This window comes from Saccopteryx leptura, chromosome 2, assembly GCF_036850995.1.
Source record: "Saccopteryx leptura isolate mSacLep1 chromosome 2, mSacLep1_pri_phased_curated, whole genome shotgun sequence".
Lineage (NCBI taxonomy): Eukaryota > Metazoa > Chordata > Mammalia > Chiroptera > Emballonuridae > Saccopteryx > Saccopteryx leptura.
Genome location: NC_089504.1, coordinates 20,693,437 through 20,713,451, shown reverse-complemented (window position 1 = coordinate 20,713,451; position 20,015 = coordinate 20,693,437). Strand labels below are relative to the sequence as shown.

Below are 20,015 nucleotides of genomic sequence, written 5' to 3'. Positions count from 1 at the left end.
GTGTGGTGCTGCCTTATTGGGGGTTACTATGGGACAGAAAAGGCTGGCATCTCATCCAGCCAGTGGGGTGGGAATGAGCTCCCATTGGCTTGGTGAAATGATTGCTTTGAGGGGTCTTTGCAGCCACGAGGCCACAGTGACATGGCCCCACAAGCAGATCCAAGACCCAGGTGACAGGCAAACCATGATAACAGCTGACACTGTCTCCAGTCACCTCCCCCGGAGGAAGGGACTGGATTGGCATTACCTGGAGGGACACTGTTTGAGGTTGTCTTTCTCTCTCTAGTCTGGATTTTAATTCAATTCACTTTACTGAAATGCTTTATCCTAGGTGCTGGGAACCCAGCAGTGAGTGGGGAAGAGAATGGGTAAGGTATCTACAGCATCTCAAACCAGGCCTGCCACACAGCAGGTGCCCAACAAATGTGGTCATGGGTGAGGGTCATCATCTAGAAGAGGGAGCAGGTGGCAGGGGAGCCAACCTGCTCTGATCTGGCCAAGTTTACTCTCATTTATGTATTCATTCCTTCATTCATTCATTTTGTATTTCACTCAGTATTTGTGGGGTACTTCCATGTGCCAGGCACTGGGCTTCATGCTGGGCTTGCACGTCAACATGGCAACCTCTCACAGAGGGAACCACAACTTATCTTTGCTTGTGACCAGCGTCCAACTCAGGGTCTGATGCCCAGAAGCATCTCCCCAAGTGACCAGGGAATGAATGACTCTATTATTAGACATGTATGGTATACATACATCCTGTGCTCCCTGCCACAAAGGGCCGAAATATGAAAGAAAGACTCATCTTGGTGTGCCCAGCAGCATAGGGCATTGGGAAAATTGGGGACTACTCTGAGACTAAATCTAAGATTGGGGACCTGAGTTCTTGTTTTGTTTCTTCAGCACCAGTTAGACAAGCATGCTTTGGGGCAGGACTTCCTGACCTGTGTTATCTGTCTGTTTCCTTGCTGGCCTCCTGCAGCTGACCACAGCACTTCGAGGGTAGGAAGCCCAGCCTGGTGCACAGTACTTTCTCAGAAAAAGGTTGGTGAGATAAATCAATGGGGATTGATACCTGGGCCATGTGCAACCCTCTGTTCTGCAAGGTAAGACTTCCCTAGTGATTCATTCATCAACACTAATTTGGACACCTACTATGTGTCCACCATTTAGGCTACTGACCTTGACAGTTTCTCTCCAGGCAGATGTGCCTCAGGGAGTAGTGGGTCCATGGCTGATCTGCTTGGACAGGGAATAAACCATGTGGCCCTTGAGTCTTCACCAGACTGGGAACTCCTAGACAGAACTGCTTGTGTGCAGTTACTGGCACTGTGCCAGGAACCTCCTTGACAGGAAGACTGGGTGTGAAGAGACAACAGAGGCAGAAAATGAGATCCCTTCCCAAGAATTCCTATCAGTGTCCATGTCTCCTCCTCCTAGCTAACCATGAGCTCGTGGAAGAACATAAGCCTTGTTTTCCTTACAAGCTAGCAGAATGCAGCTAGTTCTCAATAAGTATCTACTGTATTGGGGTTATTATTGAACAACTCGCTCATCTTCCTGAATTTAAAGGGCCTATACAGGTTATCATGTTTGATGCACCTACTTTACAAATGGACAAAGCAAGGCTCTTGAAAGGGACACCGCCAATATTTATGGGCTCTGAGGGGTTTCCCAGGGGTCTTCTGGATTGTCCATGATGGAGCAGGGCTGCCCAAGGCTCATCATTGCATACTCAGATTTGAGAGTGAGATCTGGAAAGGTCTTGGCACTCATCCACTGACCTGCTATCTGACCATTGCGGAAGTACATCCCCTTGCCTGGAAATGGCTCTGTGGCCAGTGAGTCACAGGACATCACCCATACTGTGTATAGGGAAGATTAGATTGCTTCTCCACTGGGCCCCCCTCACTCTTTTTCCAAAACCTGCCTGAAATTTACTCCCACCCTCCTGGCCTTTTTATGACTCTTCTATGAGCTACCTTCCTCCATCGCTGCATGTGTATCCAACACATCCTTCTGGGAGCCTACCTGGTTTCTCTTGATCCCTTAGTCCGCTTGGCAATTCCGTTCATCTGTGTCTCTCTGATACCATCTGTCACATTCCCCTTGTGTTACCTTTATGTAATTGCAGGAGGTTCTCTGTGCCAGGACTGTGTCTAATGTCTCCCATACAGGCTCTCTTCCCTGCCCCAAGTTGCTGTGCATGCCTTCTGTCCGCATTACAAATATGTGTGTGCTCAGAAAGCAGGACCACGTGTAAATTTCTTTGTCTTTAGGCGCACAGTGGCGGACCTTCTTCAGCTTTGCACAAGGGTTTGGAAATCATAGGGGTTGAAAGAAAATCATTGAAATTATTCATGGTTTGATCCTTTCTTGTCCCAGGCTCCACGCTAGGGGTGGGGATCTGACAACGACGACATGGTGTGGTGTGTGCTGCAGTATGGGCGTGAGGCAGAGCTTTGAGCTACACCTAGAAGGACAGGGAGGCTGTAGACAGACAGAAGGAGTGGGGGTGGGGGGGGCCTGGGAGGAAACAGTACTGACAAGGCCTTGAAGTATCCCAGGCATCAGAGGGAAGCTCGGGTCCGGACATGAAGCTGGGGAGGCCGGCAAGGATCCGCTTAAGAACACTTAAAGGCTAAGATGTGAGTCTTCATGCTCAGCTAGCTGCAAAAGACTGGAATCAGACCACCTCGGTCCGCATCCCACCTCCTCCACCTGCCTGTTAGTGACCTCAGGAAAGTTTTTTTTTTTTTTTTTTGTATTTTTCTGAAGCTGGAAATGGGGAGAGACAGCAGACAGACTCCCGTATGCGCCCGACCGGGATCCACCCGGCACGCCCACCAGGGGTGATGCTCTGCCCACCAGGGGGCGATGCTCTGCCCCTCTGGGGCGTTGCTCTGCCTCGACCAGAGCCACTCTAGCGTCTGGGGCAGAGGCCAAGGAGCCATCCCCAGCGCCCGGGGCCATCTTTGCTCCAATGGAGCCTTGGCTGCGGGAGGGGAAGAGAGAGACAGAGAGGAAGGGGGGGGGGTGTGGAGAAGCAAATGGGCGCTTCTCCTATGTGCCCTGGCCGGGAATCGAACCCAGGTCCCCCGCACGCCAGGCCGACGCTCTACCGCTGAGCCAACCGGCCAGGGCCCTCAGGAAAGTTTTAACCATTCAGAACCTCGGCCTTTACAGGCCTCCCATAAATAGTGACACTTAGCACAGTGCGGTACCTGGTCAGGTCAGGTTGGTGAGAATGCCTAGGCAATATCAAAAAATCTCAGGATTAATGCAATACTCTAAAACTGTCAAAATCAATGCGAAAAAATTCACGATGAACAAAATATTAAAGAATGGAAATAAGGACAGGATCCACCTAGCACAAAGCATGCCGCTCCAAAAAAAAAAAAAAAAATGTCAACTATGATTGGACTGGGAGTTCCCAACCTTCCAAAAACGCTGGGCTTCTGAAAACCTGAGAAAAACCGTGGGCCCCTCTTCCCCAGAAGAATTCCCAAACATGCACAATTTGTGAAGTTTTGGGAGTGTTCCTGCAATCCTTGGGGCTCATCCACGTGAATGTTAAGAAATCTGGTTCAAGGTGGGGTGGTGCCAGCCATCTAGCCGCCTGTGGGTTCCCCAGCACCGCGCTGGGCCTCCCTCCTGGCAGCCGTGGGTGCTCTGCCCCCTGCAGGAAGCAGAGCACAGCTATTCGGCTTTTTCTTTCTTGCTTGGCTCCCCCCTCCCGCCCCGGTTTCCCTCTTCAGCTTGGGACTTTTCCTAAAGTTTGCTGAAACCAGACACCTTGCTCCACCGAGCCCGCGTGCAGCCACGATTTAAAAGGCCGCCTTCAGCGCACCCTCCCCGCCCCCAGCGGAGACTTCAAAAGACCCGCTGGGCGCCGCAGCCCCAGCACCTATGAACTGCCCCCTGCGCCCAGAACCCACGACGGAAGCCGAACACGCAGAGCTGCCGAAGTTCCAGCGCGGGCGGACCGGGCAGGCGGCGCAGCCCGTTGCGCCCATGCCCCTCCCGGTGCCGCTGCGCTCCGAGCGCCCGCGCCCAGTTTAGGGAAGGGGATCTCGCACCCCCGCCCCCGCGCCCGCGCCCGGGGCTGCGGGGACCCATGAATACAAATGCCGTTAGGCGTACGAGGAAGGACCGACCGTCCAGCCTCGCACCTAAGGACCCAGTAAGTGCCCCGGGGCTCCTGGAGTTCCGGGGGTCCCGGTGTGTGTTTGTAAAGGTGTGCGTATCTGGGGAGGGAGGTACGCAGTCGGGGAATGAGTGCGTTTGTGCCTGCATACGGTAGGTACTAGTGGAGAACTGGGTGTTAGTGGGGGGTGTGCCCATGTATGTGCACTTGGGGGTGCGTAAATGGGGTGTGTGTGCACGTGAAGGTGTATGTGAGTGGTGTGCGCGCGGGTGTATACGTTGGAGGATCTGGCTAGGCTAGTGTGCATTTCTGCTTGTGTAAGCACTAGTGTGCATGCGTCTGCGTGTGTGGAGTCTGGTGTGCGTCTGAGTCCAGACACTCCAGGATGTGTTTGTGTGAGCCTAGAAGGAGAGTGTGGCTGTTTGCATGTGAATGAGTGGGAATTTTTGTCCGAGTATGGAGTAAGCGTGGATGTGTGTGGGAGTGCGTGTGTACACCAGCGAACAAGTCGTGGAGGTGGGGGCGGAGGCAGATGGGGCTTTTGATGCCAGGTCTCCGACTGGGGTGTGCGGATTGGCAGGGTGTTTGCCGCGGGGTCACGGTGTGCAGTACAGTGCTCCAGTGTGGGGTCTCAGGAAGCCACTTTGATAGACTGGAGTGAGTGAATGGCGTGTTAAGCTCCCATTTCTTACTGAATGGAGAGGGAAGAGTGACGAGGGTGACCAACATTTAACAACCCCTCCCACTACATGCCCAAGAGTCTATTCTCCAGGGAGTTCTGAATCTGGGAGGAAAGGCTGTGTGTGTGTGTGTGTCTAGGACACTGGTTGTTGTCGTGGGAGTCTGGACACTGAGTGCTGGTCCCACATCTGTCCCTGGAACTCCGGGTTCCTTTCAGAAGTAGCACGTTCCCTTTCTTCCTCTATCTCTATCCTCTTCTATCTTCCTCCCAACTTGGGACCTCACAAGCCAGACGACCCGAATCTCTGAACTGAGATCCTCTCGCTGTGCAGCTGTGGCCAACACATTCCTCGCTGTGAATCTCAGTTTCCCCATCTTTGCGGGGAGGGGGGGTGTCCCAGTGGGGCTGTAGTGGGCCGGTCTAGGGTGTGTCCCCAGCTGCGGCCGGCAGGGGGCAGCAGGGGGCAGCAAAGGGCGGCCCAGAGCGGGGAGGAGAGAAGGTGGAGAGCCACCGCGGGCCGAGACTTTAAATCGCCTTCATTTCCCCCAAATCCTTCCTTTTCCTCTCCTCCCCCAGGCCGGCGGGGAGGCAGCTTCCACCGCCCTCCGCGCGCCCTCGCCCAGCCTTGCTCTGTCTCCGGGAACCACCAGCAGCCCGCCTCCAAAAGTTTAATCATCTCTCTCTCTTTTTTTCTACTTCTTTTCCGTGGAAGCAAAAAAGAGTGAGGCAGGGGCGAGCTCAGCGCCGGGACTCCTGGGACCATGGGCCTGGCGCGGGCGCTCGCGGGGCTCCGGCCGCGCTGCCTGGCTGTTCCGGCGCCCCTGGGCGCGGGGCTGCGCTGCGGGCGCGGGGGCCGCGCGCTCTGAGCCGGCCTGGCGCGGTGGGGCGGGGGGCTGGCGGCCCCATGGGGCGCGCCCACACTTGCCCCCCGGGTTCGGGAGCATGAAGTAGGGGCCCGCCATGGGAGCGGGATCAGCGCGGGGGGCCCGAGGCACAGCAGCGGCGGTGGCGCGCTGGGGGTGAGTATGAGCTTGGGGACGCCCCCACCTCAGTTTTCTGGTGTTCCAGCCTCGGGGAGAGCTGGGGTTCCCCGTTGCGCCGGACGCTTCCAGCGGAACGTCAGCTTCCTGCCCTTTCCTGCGCCCCTGCAAGGCGGGTGGCCAAGGGTTAACGCGGGCTGCGCCCCCCTCCCCAGGATTGGCCAGCGCCGCAGTCCTAGCCCTCCTGACCGGGTGGCCCGATCTCTCTGGGGTGGGGGCCAAGCCGAGGAGGGTCCGTGAAGAGCCAGCCCCGGGTAGGAATTGGGGGTGGGTGGTGGCGTCCGGAGGGGCCGGCAGGCGGTGGAGGGGAGCTTTTTGGATACTTGGTGTGGGAGGAGGGGTCTCTGATTCTGCTGTCTCTGTGTGTTCCGGTTTCGGAGTTCATAGGTCCCGAGCCTGTAAGTCTCTGTTTCTGGCTGTTCTTGTGAAACTGTCCCCAAGTTTCTAGGTTTTTAGGTCTCGGCTTCGGCTTCTGTGTCTGTGTGTCTTTGCACGTCCCCGGTTTCTGGAAATCTTCGCGTGTGTGTCAGTCTGTTTGGGTCTGTGTGTCTCAGTGTTTCCCTGCTTCTCTGGGGTGGGGGGTGGGGTCTCCGTTCCTGTTACTTTCCCGCATGTCAGAGAGGGAAAGTGAGAGCCAGCATGTCAAAGCAGAAAGGGCCCTAAGAGATCACTGGAAACCCTCATTGTACACACAGAGGCAGACGGGCCCGATAGAGACAGGGAATTTCAAGGAGGGGCTACCGTAGAGCTTGGACCCAGAGGCTGAGTCCCAGTGGGAAGAGTAGGAGTTGTAAGAGAGCGAGCGGGCGCGAGCAGGGCGCAGCAAGGGCCAGTCATTGTGGGTCTGTGTGGGAGGAAGCTAGCCAGGATGGGAGCAACCCCTAGGGGCTTTATGGACCGTGGCTCATGCTCACTGCCCAGGGAAGCACAGAACTTGCTGGCTTTCCAGCCTGCTCCCAGGACCAGAGGACACTCCCAAGAGGCTGGCCTAGGCTGTAGCTCCGCCCCACCCTCCATGCCCTGCCCCTCTGAGCTGGAATGGGGAATGATGGCCCCCCTTCTTTCCCATGTCTTGGAAAAAGAGGGCTGGCTGAGATCCCCCACCCCCCACTGCAATACACACATGCACACACACAAACACACGGCCCCAGTAAGCACATTGCTGACTCATTTTCTCCAGAAGACCCTGTGCCAGGGCAGATGCCAATGGTTGGGTAGAAAAGTTGTGCCAGGGGAGCACCCCATAGTGGGGCCCAAGCTTTGGGCAAGTGGGCAGTCATGCTGCTTGGAGGCTGAGCCTCTGCTTTCTCCTGTCTTGTTGCCTCTCTTACCGTTGCAGGGCCCCAGATCTGGTGCCTTCTGGTCCACGTGCGCCTTCCAGCTTTGCTCCTTCACACCTCTCCCCAGACTACCGAAGTTACCATAGCATTTGGTGGCAGAGGACTCACACCAGTGGGAGGCAGGTTGCAGGGCGGGGAGCACACTGCCATCAGACACTGTGAATCCTGTTGCCCTGCGAGCTTAGACAAGCCTCTCGGCTTCTTGTTTTTCTCATCCACAATACGGGCATTTTAATTCCCGGTCAGCAGCAGGGTGTTGTGAAGATTATTGGGACTATGCTTGTAAAGGGCTCAGAACAGTGCCTGGCTTGTAGTAAGTGCTCAGTAAACGGCAGCTGTTATTTGTATTATTATTCATTTCATCTTGAATGGATGTGTGAGTCAACTGGAAAACTCTGGGCTGCATCCTGTCCAGACAGATGACCTGTCAGTGTTCCCATGGAAGAGGTATAAGGTGTGAAGGAGTCTGGGTGTGACCATCTGGCGACATGGGGCCCGGCCCATCCACGGAGGCAGGTGACACAAGTCCATCCCCCTCTGCTGTTCTGTGTCCTCTGGACAGCTTCCTTCCTAGCTTACTCCTTGGGAGCACAGCCAAGCCCAGAGTCCTCAGGGCCCCTTTCCTTGAGTGCGTCAGGGTCTCAGCACCCTGGGTCTCAGCTCTGAGCTTTCAGTGGATGTTCAAGCCGGTACAAGTCTCCAAGATTCTGTGTGTTCCCAGGTAACGAGGATGAAGGGAAAACCATGCAGACCAGCTGCGGGTTCCAGCAGCCTAGTGGTCCAGGCACAGCCACAATGGGTGTACGCACAGAGGGCCTTTCTCGAGGGAATTAAACGCCTGGGCTTCCTTCCTGGACGACGGCGTGGCCAGGCTCTTTCTCCAGGGTCGGGCACCTGATGCATGGCTCCAGTTGGGGCTGCCTCCTGCCCTCTCTGGCCCCGGTGCTCTGGTCTTCCCGACATCCTGGAGCCCTGGGTTCGCCGAGCCAAGGCCCACGAGTCAGGGTGAAAACAGAAGTCTGGAAGAACAAAGCCGTGAGCCAGCGCAGGCACTAAATGTTATTAGCAGTAGCCTAAACAGAATTGGAACGGGAGCAAAAGGATCGGCAGGGCCTCCCTCCGGGAGCCAACTTTCCAGGCCTGGAGCTCACTTAGATGGCTTGTTGGCTCCCTGGGCTGCGTCTCTGTTCCTGTTGGTGAAGGCTGGGGCTCTGGTCTCTGGCGAGCAGGAAGTCCCTGTGAGTCTCCAGTTTCTTCTCTATGGGAGGCAAGTCCAGTGAAAAGGACTGTCTGTTAAGCAGTGGAGTCAGATTATATAGGTCACTGATGTTGCTGTATAGCTTTGAGCAAGTCACTTCACCTCTCTGGGCCTCATTGCCCATCTCTACAATAAGGGGCTAGAATCTGGCCTCTGGATGAACTCCAAGGGCCTTCTCCCACTCTATACACCTGTACTATACTTTGGAAATTTGTGGGTCAAGTGCACATGGAACCCAGGTCTGAGGTGGTTAGTGGCATTTTTTAAGGTGAATGAATGGGGGACAAATACTTTCATAACAGGACTTCAGGGCTGAAATGCTCGAGTGAGAACCCCTGGAGGTAGGAAGACTAATTGATGAGAAGATTCTGACCTCACCTCCTCTCTGTTCTCCCCCCTAAATTGTCCTCTTATTCTCTACAGAGTAGTCATCTTGGCATAATGCAGCAGGAAGAACTGAAGGAACGAAGTGTGGTTATCACACCTTCTTCCCCTCTGCACCCGGCCTCTCTTTAGCGGCTTGGGAACATTCTATCTAATACGGGTGGCTATGACATAACACAGTCAGATTCAAGGGGTGAGGCCTTGTGCCTGGAGAGAGCTGGGAAGAGAGGGGTGGTGGTGGAGGGAAACATAACAGAAACTGGTGAGATTGCAGGCACACTGGAAAGTGAGGGGCAGTGTGTTCTGAGGGGGGCATTCTCCAAAAATAAAAATAAAAATGGGTTCCCTGGTCCTCTAAGTTCAGGGACTGCTGAATGACAAAAGTCCAGTCAGTTTACTTCAGGACTTCTAGAGCCTTTGCTGTGCTGTTGTGCTATGGAAACTGCCAAGAATGGGACACAGGAGACAGTTCTTCCCTAATATGTGGCCGCAGTTTCCGGTACGGTCCACCTGGTGGATGAAGAATTATGACCCCAGAGCCTGCCCAGGGTGACCTTGAGGAAGTGCCTGCCCTCCCCAAGCCTCAGTTTTTGTCAAACAGAGCTGCCTATTCTTTCTCTTTAGGGCTGCTGTTTGATTCAAGTGGGCAGGTCATGCCAGAAGGTCAGCCTGTGCCCTTCTCTCCGGGCACTATGACCTTTCATTACTGCTGGTGCTGAGCTGGACATGAGCGGATCCTGGGTCCCACTTAGCCCTCCCTGTACGCCCATGCATGGCTGTCTTGGCCTGCATCCTGGCCAGCCAGCTCTGGCCACGTGCCGCCCTCCCCTTTGCCTGCTCGGGGATCAGATGACCCAGGTAGCTTCGAGTATCACCAGTGGCTGCTCCCACAGGAAGGTGAAATCAGATCACTGCCTCTGCCCATTTTGGCAGGAGCCACTGAGCAGAGCGTTAACCCTTCCGGTCCCCAGAGCGCCCGGGCAGCAGGGACAGTCTAAGCAGCACTTGCATGCCTGGTGGCAGGCCAGGCCCTTGACAGGCATGAGCTCATTTAGTCCTCATGCCTGGCCTGCAAGATAGGGAGTGCCAGCCATGTTTCAGAGGAGGACAGGCTCGGGAAGCTGAGTGACTCATCCAGGGTCACACAGCTGGTAAGCAATGGGTCTGCCTGATTCCCCATCATCTCCTCTCGTCTCCATTTTCCGTCAGCATAAAGCCAGCTAGGCAGCTTCCTGAGCATGCTCTGATCCTCCTGCTTCCTGCCTTAAGCCTGGAGAGTGGGTTTTCATCTCTCCTGCCCTTTGAGCACCTTGGTCATCGAAGCAGACTACACTGGTCTTCCACTGACCTTTCAGCCTTGGCTGTACCACCCATTGAGCCTCAAGGTCATGTGTCCATAGTATGATGGGGAAACTGATGCCCAGAGAGGAGGAGGGGCAGGGGCTAGCTCCCTGTTGCCCAGTAAGTTGGCTGCAGTTTTTGAGCTGGAACCTGGGTCTCCTGACACCCAGGGCATGGCTTCTTGCCCACTCTTTCCTGCCCCATGGCCTTGGTTTATGCTGTAAAAAGCAAGGTTGGGTCGGCCTAGCGTGCGGAGGACCCGGGTTCGATTCCCGGCCAGGGCACACAGGAGAAGCGCCCATTTGCTTCTCCACCCCTCCGCCGCACCTTCCTCTCTGTCTCTCTCTTCCCCTCCCGCAGCCAAGGCTCCATTGGAGCAAAGATGGCCCGGGCGCTGGGGATGGCTCTGAGGCCTCTGCCCCAGGCGCTAGAGTGGCTCTGGTCGCAATATGGCGACGCCCAGGATGGGCAGAGCATCGCCCCCTGGTGGGCAGAGCGTCGCCCCATGGTGGGCGTGCCGGGTGGATCCCGGTCGGGCGCATGCGGGAGTCTGTCTGACTGTCTCTCCCCGTTTCCAGCTTCAGAAAAATGAAAAAAAAAAAAAAAAAAAAAAAAAGCAAGGTTGGATTTGTACCTTAGAAGCAGTTCCTGTCCTAAGAGGCTGTGCCTAGGGTCCCAGGAGCGGGGACTATTCTAATGGGGTCCTAGAGAGCCTGCGTGTGGCCTCCCCATCTGCCATGGGTGAGACTGGGGTGGCACTGGGCTGGGTGACCCACCCCCATCTCCCCAGCCGGATCTGGGCTGAGGGGTGGAAGCTGATGCCTCTCTGCTTGTGTCTCCTGGTCTCTAGGGGGTTTCTCTTCACCTGGATCTTAGTCTCATTTGCCTGTCACCTGGCCTTCACCCAAGGAGCTCCTGAAGGTAATTCTCTCTTCTCTTTGCCCTGGGGGAGATGGGAGGACAGGAGGGGTCAGAGAACGCAGGGGTAGGAGACATCCACGCCCCTGATTGGAACTCAGTGCCTCGGTTTTCTCATCAGTGAAATGGAGCCGATCACTGGCAGGTTCTCTCCGGGATGTTTTGGAAGGGGTTGGAAGGGCTCGGTGCAGAGATGTGGAGGGTGATCCTTTCGTTCCTCTCCAGGACACACTTTGAGTAGGTCACGTTGGGCCAGTCAGCCTCAGTTGTCCCTACTTGTCCTGGAACAACTTCTGAGAGGAGGCACGAAAGCCACCACTAGTATTGCCCAAGTCTGCGGCCGGCCCTCCCCTTCCGGTGCGATCCTGCTTTTCCTGACTCTCCCTGAGGAGCTGTCCAGGGGACCGGGGTGGCTGTGGGCTGGCTACACAGCTGCCCCTTGAAACTGAAACCTCTCCCACATCTGTTTGTCAAGCGGCCACACGCCTCTTAAAATAGCAGCCCTTCCCCCTTGTCCACACCCACCGCGTGTGTGCGGGGCAGGCAGCCGGGCACTGCCGGAGCCCCCGTGGCCTGACCTGGCCGCTGGGCAGGGATAGGCTCCTGGGAAGAGAGGGCTGTGCCCGGAAGAGACTCCTGCTGCCCGGCAACATTTTGTGCAAATGTCATATTTTCCAAGCTTGCTGTTTCCCCCACAAAGTAGGTGAACAGCTGTCCAGAGTCCTGAGTCAGGCACTGGGGGTTGGGGAGAGGCCGGAGCTGTGTGGAGCCAGGTTTATGTAATAAAGGGATCTTGCTGCGGCCAGCTGGCTGGACCCTTCCGTCTTGGCATTGGGCTGCATTCATCCCCCTGTCCCTTAGCTCCTCCCCCCTGGTGGGATTCTGGATGTGTCTCCGCCCTGTGTTCCAACCTGCCTGAGAGGCTCCAGGCGCAGGATAGCGTAGTGGCTAAGAACAAGGGTGGTGAAGCCAGGCAGTCAGGGTTCAAACCCCAGGTGTACCTTTTATTACAAGCCACGTGACGTTGGGGAAGTGATTACAACTAACTTCTCTGACCCTCATCTATAATGTGGGGATAACAAACAGTACCTGCTTCATAGGTAATTGAGAGACTCAAGTGAGATAATGCATGTAAAGCCGTTGGTGCATAGAAGATGTTTGATAAATATTAGTTATTATTGTTAATTATATTATTTACCTGCAAGTGTGGGTGAGAATAACCCCCCTGTATCTGCTGTGGAGCCCACAGTGACCAAATGCTCCGGAAGTGAAATGAAGACCCCCTCTGCTCCAGGTGTAAGAACTCGGGGCTCGGCCGGGAGCTGCAGGCAGTCTGTGGGGGAGGCTTGGAGACTGGCTGGTGTCAGGTTTGAAACCCACCTGCAGAGGACAGCAAGGAGAAACTCACTGGCACCACCTGGCCTGGCCAGTTGTCACTTTCCCTGGGCAAGGGCAAGTGGCTGGAAGCTGAGGTCTGTACATAGGGAGTGATGTGCAGAGGCCTAGGGGCCTCCTCGTGCTGCTCAGGCGGGACAAGGGAAGGGGAGAGGTGGCTTCCTGCCCATACCTCTTCCCCAGCATGTGACTCCTCCATTTTCAGTTGTTTATAGTAAGCAGTACTTCATGGTGATAAAAAGGTTTGCTGTAATGAAAACATTCACTACTACACACAAAATCCTTAAGCAGTGGTTCATTTGAGCTTAGGTCCTGGGGGCAGAGAGGTGGGAGGAAGGAGGAACTTGAAGTGAAGTGAATACCCTTGGTCCTAGGGAGGAGTGAGGGTCTTCGAGCCGAATGCCTGAAACAGTGACCTGCCGCTGTGAGTTCTCAGAACAGTGTCAGCCCTTTGAGGCCATCACCAGGCCTCGGTCCCCTGGTCTTACAGGCAGGGAAACTGAGGCCTGGGAGTCAGGAAGAGACTTGGCCAGAGGTTCCTGGTTCAGGGTGTGGGGGAGGAGACGAGGAAGACCACCATTCCATCTCCCAACAACCCTATGGTGTAGGCGCTCTTGCAGCGGGGGAAACACTCTGGATCCTGATTGACAGGTGGTCTTGTCTGGCTCTAAGGACTGGTCTGCTGTGGAATCATGCTGCTGTGTTGCCAGACCCAGGTTCTCAGTTTCTCCCAGCTTGTCTATCTGTGTATTCATCCCTCCCTCGCTTCATCCATCCCTCCATCCCTCTTTCCGTCCCTCCCTCCATCCCTCCATCCCTCCATCCCTCCATCCCTCCATCCCTCTTCCCATCCCTCCATCCCTCTTTCTGTCCCTCCCTCCATCCCTCTTTCCGTCCCTCCCTCCATCCCTCCATCCCTTCATCCCTCCATCCCTCTTCCCATCCCTCCATCCCTCTTTCTGTCCCTCCCTCCATTCCTCTTTCCATCCCTCCCCCTAACCCTCCATCTCTCTTTCCGTCCCTCCCTCCATCCCTCCATCCCTCCATCCCTCTTTCCGTCCCTCCATTCATCCCTCCCTCCCTCCATCCATCTGTGCATCCACCTCAGTTGTCAGCTGAAGGCCTATCAAGTGCTAAGTGACGCATTCAGCTCAATGTATACCCCTTGCGCCGGGTAGCGAGGGAGAGAGCATTCCACACTCCGGAGCTAGGGTGCTGAGCGCAGGGGAGGGGCCCTGAGGACCTGACCCAGACCCCAATTCCAGAGGCAGCCTCTCGGACCTGCCAGGACAGCTCAGAGGCAGCTTCTGCAGGCACTGGCAGCTCAGCTGACTGAAAGCGGTTGAATGGCTCGTGAGAGGCAAGGTCAGGACACCTTTCCATAAACACCCTGGAAGCCCTCCTCTTACTCTGGCTAGCCCTGCTGCTGTGATTACTGGGCGGATGTGACCTGGCCAGACCACGGTCTGCCAGAGGACAGAGGTTGCAGGCATGCCTTGATGACTGCCTCTGCTGTTGCCTAAGCCACACAGGGAGCGTGGGGTCCTTGGAGCCGTCCTCTCCCTCCTGTGCACGTAGAAGTTCCCCCGGTGCTGCCAGACAGAAACCTCAGGGGTGGGAAAGAGACTCAGTACGGTCCTAAAAGTGGACGTCCTTACCAAGTTCCAGTGACTTGTCCACTCCTGCCACCCTTCTCCCTCACTTATGGGACTGCTTCCTCGAGGAGATGGCTTTTGAGGCAGAGAGAAGGAGAAACAGGTTACAGGGGACAGACAGCCTCTAATACTCTCAGCGCTAGCACCTGGTGATGATCATTGTTTTTAATATCATAGCTACTGTTTGAAAATGCTTTTTCTGTGCCAGGCACTTTCTTCCAGTGTATTAGCTCATTTAACTCTCCCAACATCTTTCTGAGTTTGGTACGTCTGTTATCCCACTTAATAGATAGGAATACCAAGGGACTGAAGTCACAGGGCTAGGAAGTGATGAAGCTGGCATTTGAACTCAGGAAGTTTGGCTTCTAGAGTCTGTGCAAGGTCATGCAGTCAGACAAGGGACTGGTCCCAGCTCCGCACTCTCAGCCACACCATGGTGGGGGGCAGTGGGCAGCAGTCGGGGACTGTCCTCACTGCCTGAGCACCTGGAGGGGCCTGGGGCTAGAGCAGACCCTCACCGTGCCCCCTCCCCCTCTGCCCTCCCTCTCCAGATGTGGATGTCCTCCAGCGGCTGGGCCTCAGCTGGACCAAGACAGTGGGTGGCCGGAGCCCCCCACCTCCGGGGGTCATCCCGTTCCAGTCAGGCTTCATTGTTACGCAGCGGGCCCGACTCCAGGCCCCCACGCCAGCCATCATCCCTGCCTCCCTGGGCACTGAGCTGGCCCTGGTGCTGAGCCTCTGCTCCCATCGGGTGAACCATGCCTTCCTCTTCGCCATCCGCAGCCGGAAGCACAAGCTGCAGCTGGGCCTGCAGTTCCTCCCCGGCAAGACGGTCGTCCACCTGGGGCCCCGGCGCTCGGTGGCCTTCGACTTCGACGTGCACGACGGGCGCTGGCACCACCTGGCCCTGGAGCTCCGCGGCCCCACGGTCACTCTGGTGACCGCCTGTGGGCAGCGCCAGGTGCCTGTCCCGCTGGCTTTCCACAGGGATCCCGTGCTCGACCCTGAGGGCTCCTTCCTCTTTGGAAAGATGAGCCCGCACGCGGTCCAGTTTGAAGGTGCTCTGTGCCAGTTCAGTATCTACCCTGTGACGCAGGTCGCTCACAATTACTGTACCCACCTGAGGAAGCAGTGTGGACAGGTTGACATGTACCGGCCCCAGCTGGGACCCCTCCTGCCCCGAGACTCTGGCACACCCTTCGCCTTCCAGACCGACCTTGCCCTTCTAGGCCTGAAGAACCTGACCACTGCCATTCCAGCCCTACGGTCCCGGCCAGCTGGCAGGGGGCCCGGGGTGACTGTGGTGCCCACCACACCTCACAAGCCCCTGAGGACTAGCGCCACAGACCCGCACAAGCGTGCCTCAGTGGGGGGCCCAGCGCGGACCCCGCCGCCACCCGCCCAGCCGTCAGCGAGTGCACTGCTTCCTCCCGTCCCCCGAGCCTCTGCTGCCAGCTCCATCACATCTGTCCTGCCACCGCCGAAGAGCAGAGCCACCAAAACCCCCAAAAGTCACCCAACCAAGCCTTCAGCCCCTTCTTCACTTGCCCCTGTCAAAAGCCCCCACCCCGCCCAGCAGGCAGCTGCACCCTCCTTTGCAAAGTCAGTCCCCCCCACCAAGAAGCCTGTGCCACCCACTCTCCACCCAGCTCCTGCCAAAGCGGCCCGTCCCACAGTGAAGCCGATCCAGAGGAGCCCTGTCACGCCCAGACCCCTGCCGCCCAGCGCCCGGCCCCTACGCCCCTCTGCTGGCGCCTCTAGGAAAGAGGCGAAGATGGGCGGCCATGCCAGGGAGCAGGCTCCTGCCCGCACCAGCACACACAGACCTCCCCCGCCCACTGCTCTGCCCCCACCAGCCGCCCTCAGGCCTGTCTCTACCAGGACCACTCAGCCACTAGCCACAGTGATGCCTCCCACGCTCACTCCTGGTTCAGTCCCCACTGGAAGCAAGAAACCCACTGGATCAGAAGCCGCAAAGAAAGCCAGACCCAAGGGCAGCCCCCGGAAGCCCGTCCCCCTCAGAGCTGGGAAGGCTGCCAGGGATGTCCCGGTCAGTGATCCGACAGCGGGGCCCGGCCCCAGACCGCCCCGGCCCGGTCGGCAGACCACTCCGGCACCCGTGTTGGCCCCGGCACGGCTGCTGTCCTCCAGCCCCTGGCCCACCTTCTTCCACCTGGTGGAACCCACGCCTTTCCCGCTGCTGATGGGACCTCAGGGGCCCAAAGGAGACTGTGGTCTGCCGGTAAGACTGGGTGAGGCGTGCGTGGTGTTCGGAGCTCGAAGGGGGAACGGGCGGATGGGTCAAGTGGTTGTTCCTGTTCAGGGCAGAGGAAGAGAAGCCGCTGAGAGCAGGGAGCTGGTAATGCGCGGAGTCTGGACGCGAACCCGGGTCCCCCGCTTCTCTGCCTCTGCTATCTTCAGGGTTGTATGTCCTGCTCTGGATTCGGGATCCCCTGAGCCAGACTCGGGTCAGGGAGGGAGCACCCTTGGCCGTTGGTTGCTTCCCCAACTGTAAAGGTCAAGCGGCTTGAGGAAAACCGTGAGCTGGCTGGCCCCAGGTTAGACAGCCTCCAGAGGCCAGCTCCTGCCTCCTAGATCAGGGCTCCCCTGGCCCACCAGCTTGCCGGGGAGTTTCGGACAAAGGCCGCACATGGTTAGTCCTGAATGTGTTTTGTTTGGCATGCGCTACATTGTTTTAAAATATTACTAACATTTGAAAAAAATATATGAGAGATTTTTTATAAAAGACCCGGTGACCAGCTTCTCTCAGAATTGGAAGAGATGCAGTGGCCTGTGGACTGCGGCTAGATCAGGGCTGCCCCTTTAGACAGGATAGGCCCGCTGCCGTCTGTGCCAGCCCCCACGTCTCCTGATTGGGTCTTCCAACCCGCTCGCTTGCCTGCGTCCTGTAGTCATTCGATTTGTGGCCCCTGGTGCAGGAGTACGGGGTGAGAAGGGTCAGATTGGACCTGAGCAGTCAAGGAAAAGAGAAAGAACATTCCACGTGGAGGAGACATTCTCAGGGTCAATGCCTCCAGCTTGCCTGGGACTGTTTCCAGGGGCAGCGACCTTTCTGCAGCTGGAGGCCAATTCCTACAGGCGGGGAATGATGGGATGGAGTTTCTAGGAAGCTTGGGCCTCGGCTCTGTTCTCCTGCCTTGGTGATGACCACTGTGTGGCTTCCTCCTCCTGAGCTCTGAGTTTGACGCCCGGCTCCCTGCAATGTGGAGACAGTGGCAGATGCTGGGAATTCCCGGGCCTTCTAAACACACTTTAATGAGTTTTAATAATCATTAGGAATAATATTTATTCAGCCTGTCTCCAAGGGGACCGAGGGCCCGTTTTTATTATAACCATATTGTAGAACTTATGGAAATTGTATGCATTGCTTTGCAATTATGTCAACGTTCTGCTCAAGTCCCCATGTTCTGCAGTTGGCAGGGTAGAGAGCTGGGAGCCGAGGAAAGGAGGGTGCCTGAGTGAGACAGGCTACCCAGTCTCACTCAGGCCCCAGGCGCTGAGGGCCCTGACAGCTCAGCCTCCCAAGCTGCATGGGTGCTGGCTCCCGGGCTGTGAGGTTGAAAGGGGGTGGATTGTCTCCCTAAAACAGAGGGTGGAGTAGAGGAAGCCAACCCTACCTCCCAAGCTGTGGGTGGTGTGGAGAGAGAGGATGGCCATGACCAAGCCAGCAGAACTGCAGCGAGAATGGGTTTTTAGGGTGTAGAATCTGCCTGCAGGCCTGGCGGACGTCCGAGCCACATACTTCCCTCCTGGGCTTGGTGACTTGGGTCAGCAGGAGGTGAAGCCTCCTTCCAGATCTCCTCCTTGAGCTTCCCCATGATAGAAGGAGGTGCTGCAGTTGTCCTGTGCAGTGGAGAGGTGCTTAGGCAGGGGAGGAACCCAGAGACTGTGCCCAGAGAGGGCCAGGACTTGCCCAAGGGCACACAGCACGTAGGAGGCAGATTTGAAGTGTCTGCCTCAGCTCCAGAGTCCATGATATTACATTCCACCTCCATGCCTAGCCACTCTGAGACCCTGGGACCCGGAGCTGGGAGGTTGGAGGGTTCACAGATGTGCCAGACGGTGTCCCTAGCCTCAAAGGAAGAACTCAGTGTCGAGGATCTTCTGTTTCTATGGGCATCATGTTTATGAGTTACTTCCACTCATGTGGCATTTCCCTTAAGGCCCTCACAGGAACTGGTTCAGGAGGGGCAGGATGTGTGTGTTAATCCCTGCTCTATAGATGAGGACACAAGGGTTAGAGGGACAAAAGACTTGGCCAGGGGCACGCAGCATGTTCTTGTAGGGATGGGATGCAACTCCGGGTCCCTGACTTCCAACGAGGGCCTCGGGTCCTCCTGCTCCTCCAGCCCTGAATGGATGAGGACAACAGGGGGACAGCAGTCCACCCAGGTGGCATCCTGCCTCCTGTCCCATGCTCTCCCCTAATCCCACCTTCCCTCGGTTTAGAATCTAGCCTCACCTCAATAGGAACCTAGAAGCTTCCAGATGCTTTGTCCAGTTCTCTGTGTGGCAGGGGGCAAAATGATCATTTGTAGTTCACCAGATTCCAGAAATTATGAAATCGAAGTGGAATCTTTGAGTGGTGATAAGAACTCATTTTCCTTCTGTCCTCTCTTATCTGCCCCAAACCCCTATAGACATTCTGAAGCTAATCCCAGCAGAGCAAAAGCTGTGTTGCCCGGGAAACGGGGCTTAATTGTCCCCAGGCTGGGAACATACAGATCTGGGTTCAAATCCTGGCCCCACCCCTTTACTAGCTCTGTTGCCCTGGCTCAGGCTCAGCCTCAGTTTCTGCAGAATGTAAGATAACAGCTCCCAGCTCCTGTGAGGAAGCCAGTTGGATGACCCCCAAGGCTGCCTTAGAGACCTAGTTTGCTCCGGTAACTGGGGGAACCTCTTTCCTCTCCCTGGGGCTGTCTGCTTCTGTGACGTGGCATTGGAAGAGCCCTCCCCTTATAAATGTATAAATGACGGTGGGACTTTTCAGGACCTGACAGGGAAGCCCTGGCTGTATCTGACCGCTTCTGTGCGGTTCTCCAGGGACACAGGACAGACTGGTGGTGGAGGCTGAGACGGAGCTCGGGGCCTGGGCCTGCCAGGAGTTGTAGCCACTGAGTGAGGAAGCTCTGTGGGAGCCCCAGGCGTGGGGGGAGCATGGAAAAGCTGAGCTGGGCCCGGGCTGGGGAGGGGCGGGGAGGCTGCGGTTCACAGAGGCTGCACAGAAGCTACACAGAAGCCCCACGCCTGGGAGGAGGCGGGTCAAAGCCTTCTGTATTCACGATCAGGCCGCTGGCATTTGCACACACATGCACTTTTTACAGGCATCACCTCGGGGAGACCCGGCTTGAGGGCCTGGCCCACAGCAGACGCTCCATGACGCTCTGTGAATAAAAGAATTTGATCCTTACAAAACACGAACTCCCAGGCCAGGTTCCTTGAGGTTACACAGATCTCTGCCGGTAGTAGGATAAGGAGGCCGTGTGGAGTGTAAAAGCCCAATAGACTTTAGATTTTGAATGACCTGGGTTTGAACCATTCCCTTATCCACCCATTCTTTCCTTCTTTCAACAAACATTGATTGAGTACCTTCTAGGCATCAGGTGCTGTGTGACCTTTGGCAAGTCACTGAACCTCTCTGAGCTTCAGTTTCTGCCTCTGTAAAGTGGGGATATGGTACCACCTACTATTGTAGGGTTGTGTGGGTGGAGCGAGATGAGAAATGTAAAGCACCCGGCCCTGGAATCCGAGTCCCCGTGGATTGTTGTGGTTGATGGGCTGATGGTTGAGGTGAGGGCGTTGTTGTACCAAGAGAACCAGGAGGGTTTGGACAC

The 20,015-nt window shown here is 56.4% G+C and overlaps 1 protein-coding gene across 1 annotated transcript in view; it reads left to right on the top strand.

The window, feature by feature from the left end:
- Positions 1-5,347: 5,347 nt before the first annotated feature.
- The window catches only part of COL27A1 (collagen type XXVII alpha 1 chain), a 134,914-nt gene continuing 120,246 nt past the window's right edge, over positions 5,348-20,015 (top strand). The window contains exons 1-3 of the mRNA XM_066367345.1: positions 5,348-5,848; positions 11,043-11,113; positions 14,712-16,402. Of these exons, the coding sequence (XP_066223442.1) occupies positions 5,790-5,848; positions 11,043-11,113; positions 14,712-16,402 (1,821 nt within the window). The 5' untranslated portion in view covers positions 5,348-5,789. The remainder of the gene's footprint in view (positions 5,849-11,042; positions 11,114-14,711; positions 16,403-20,015) is intronic.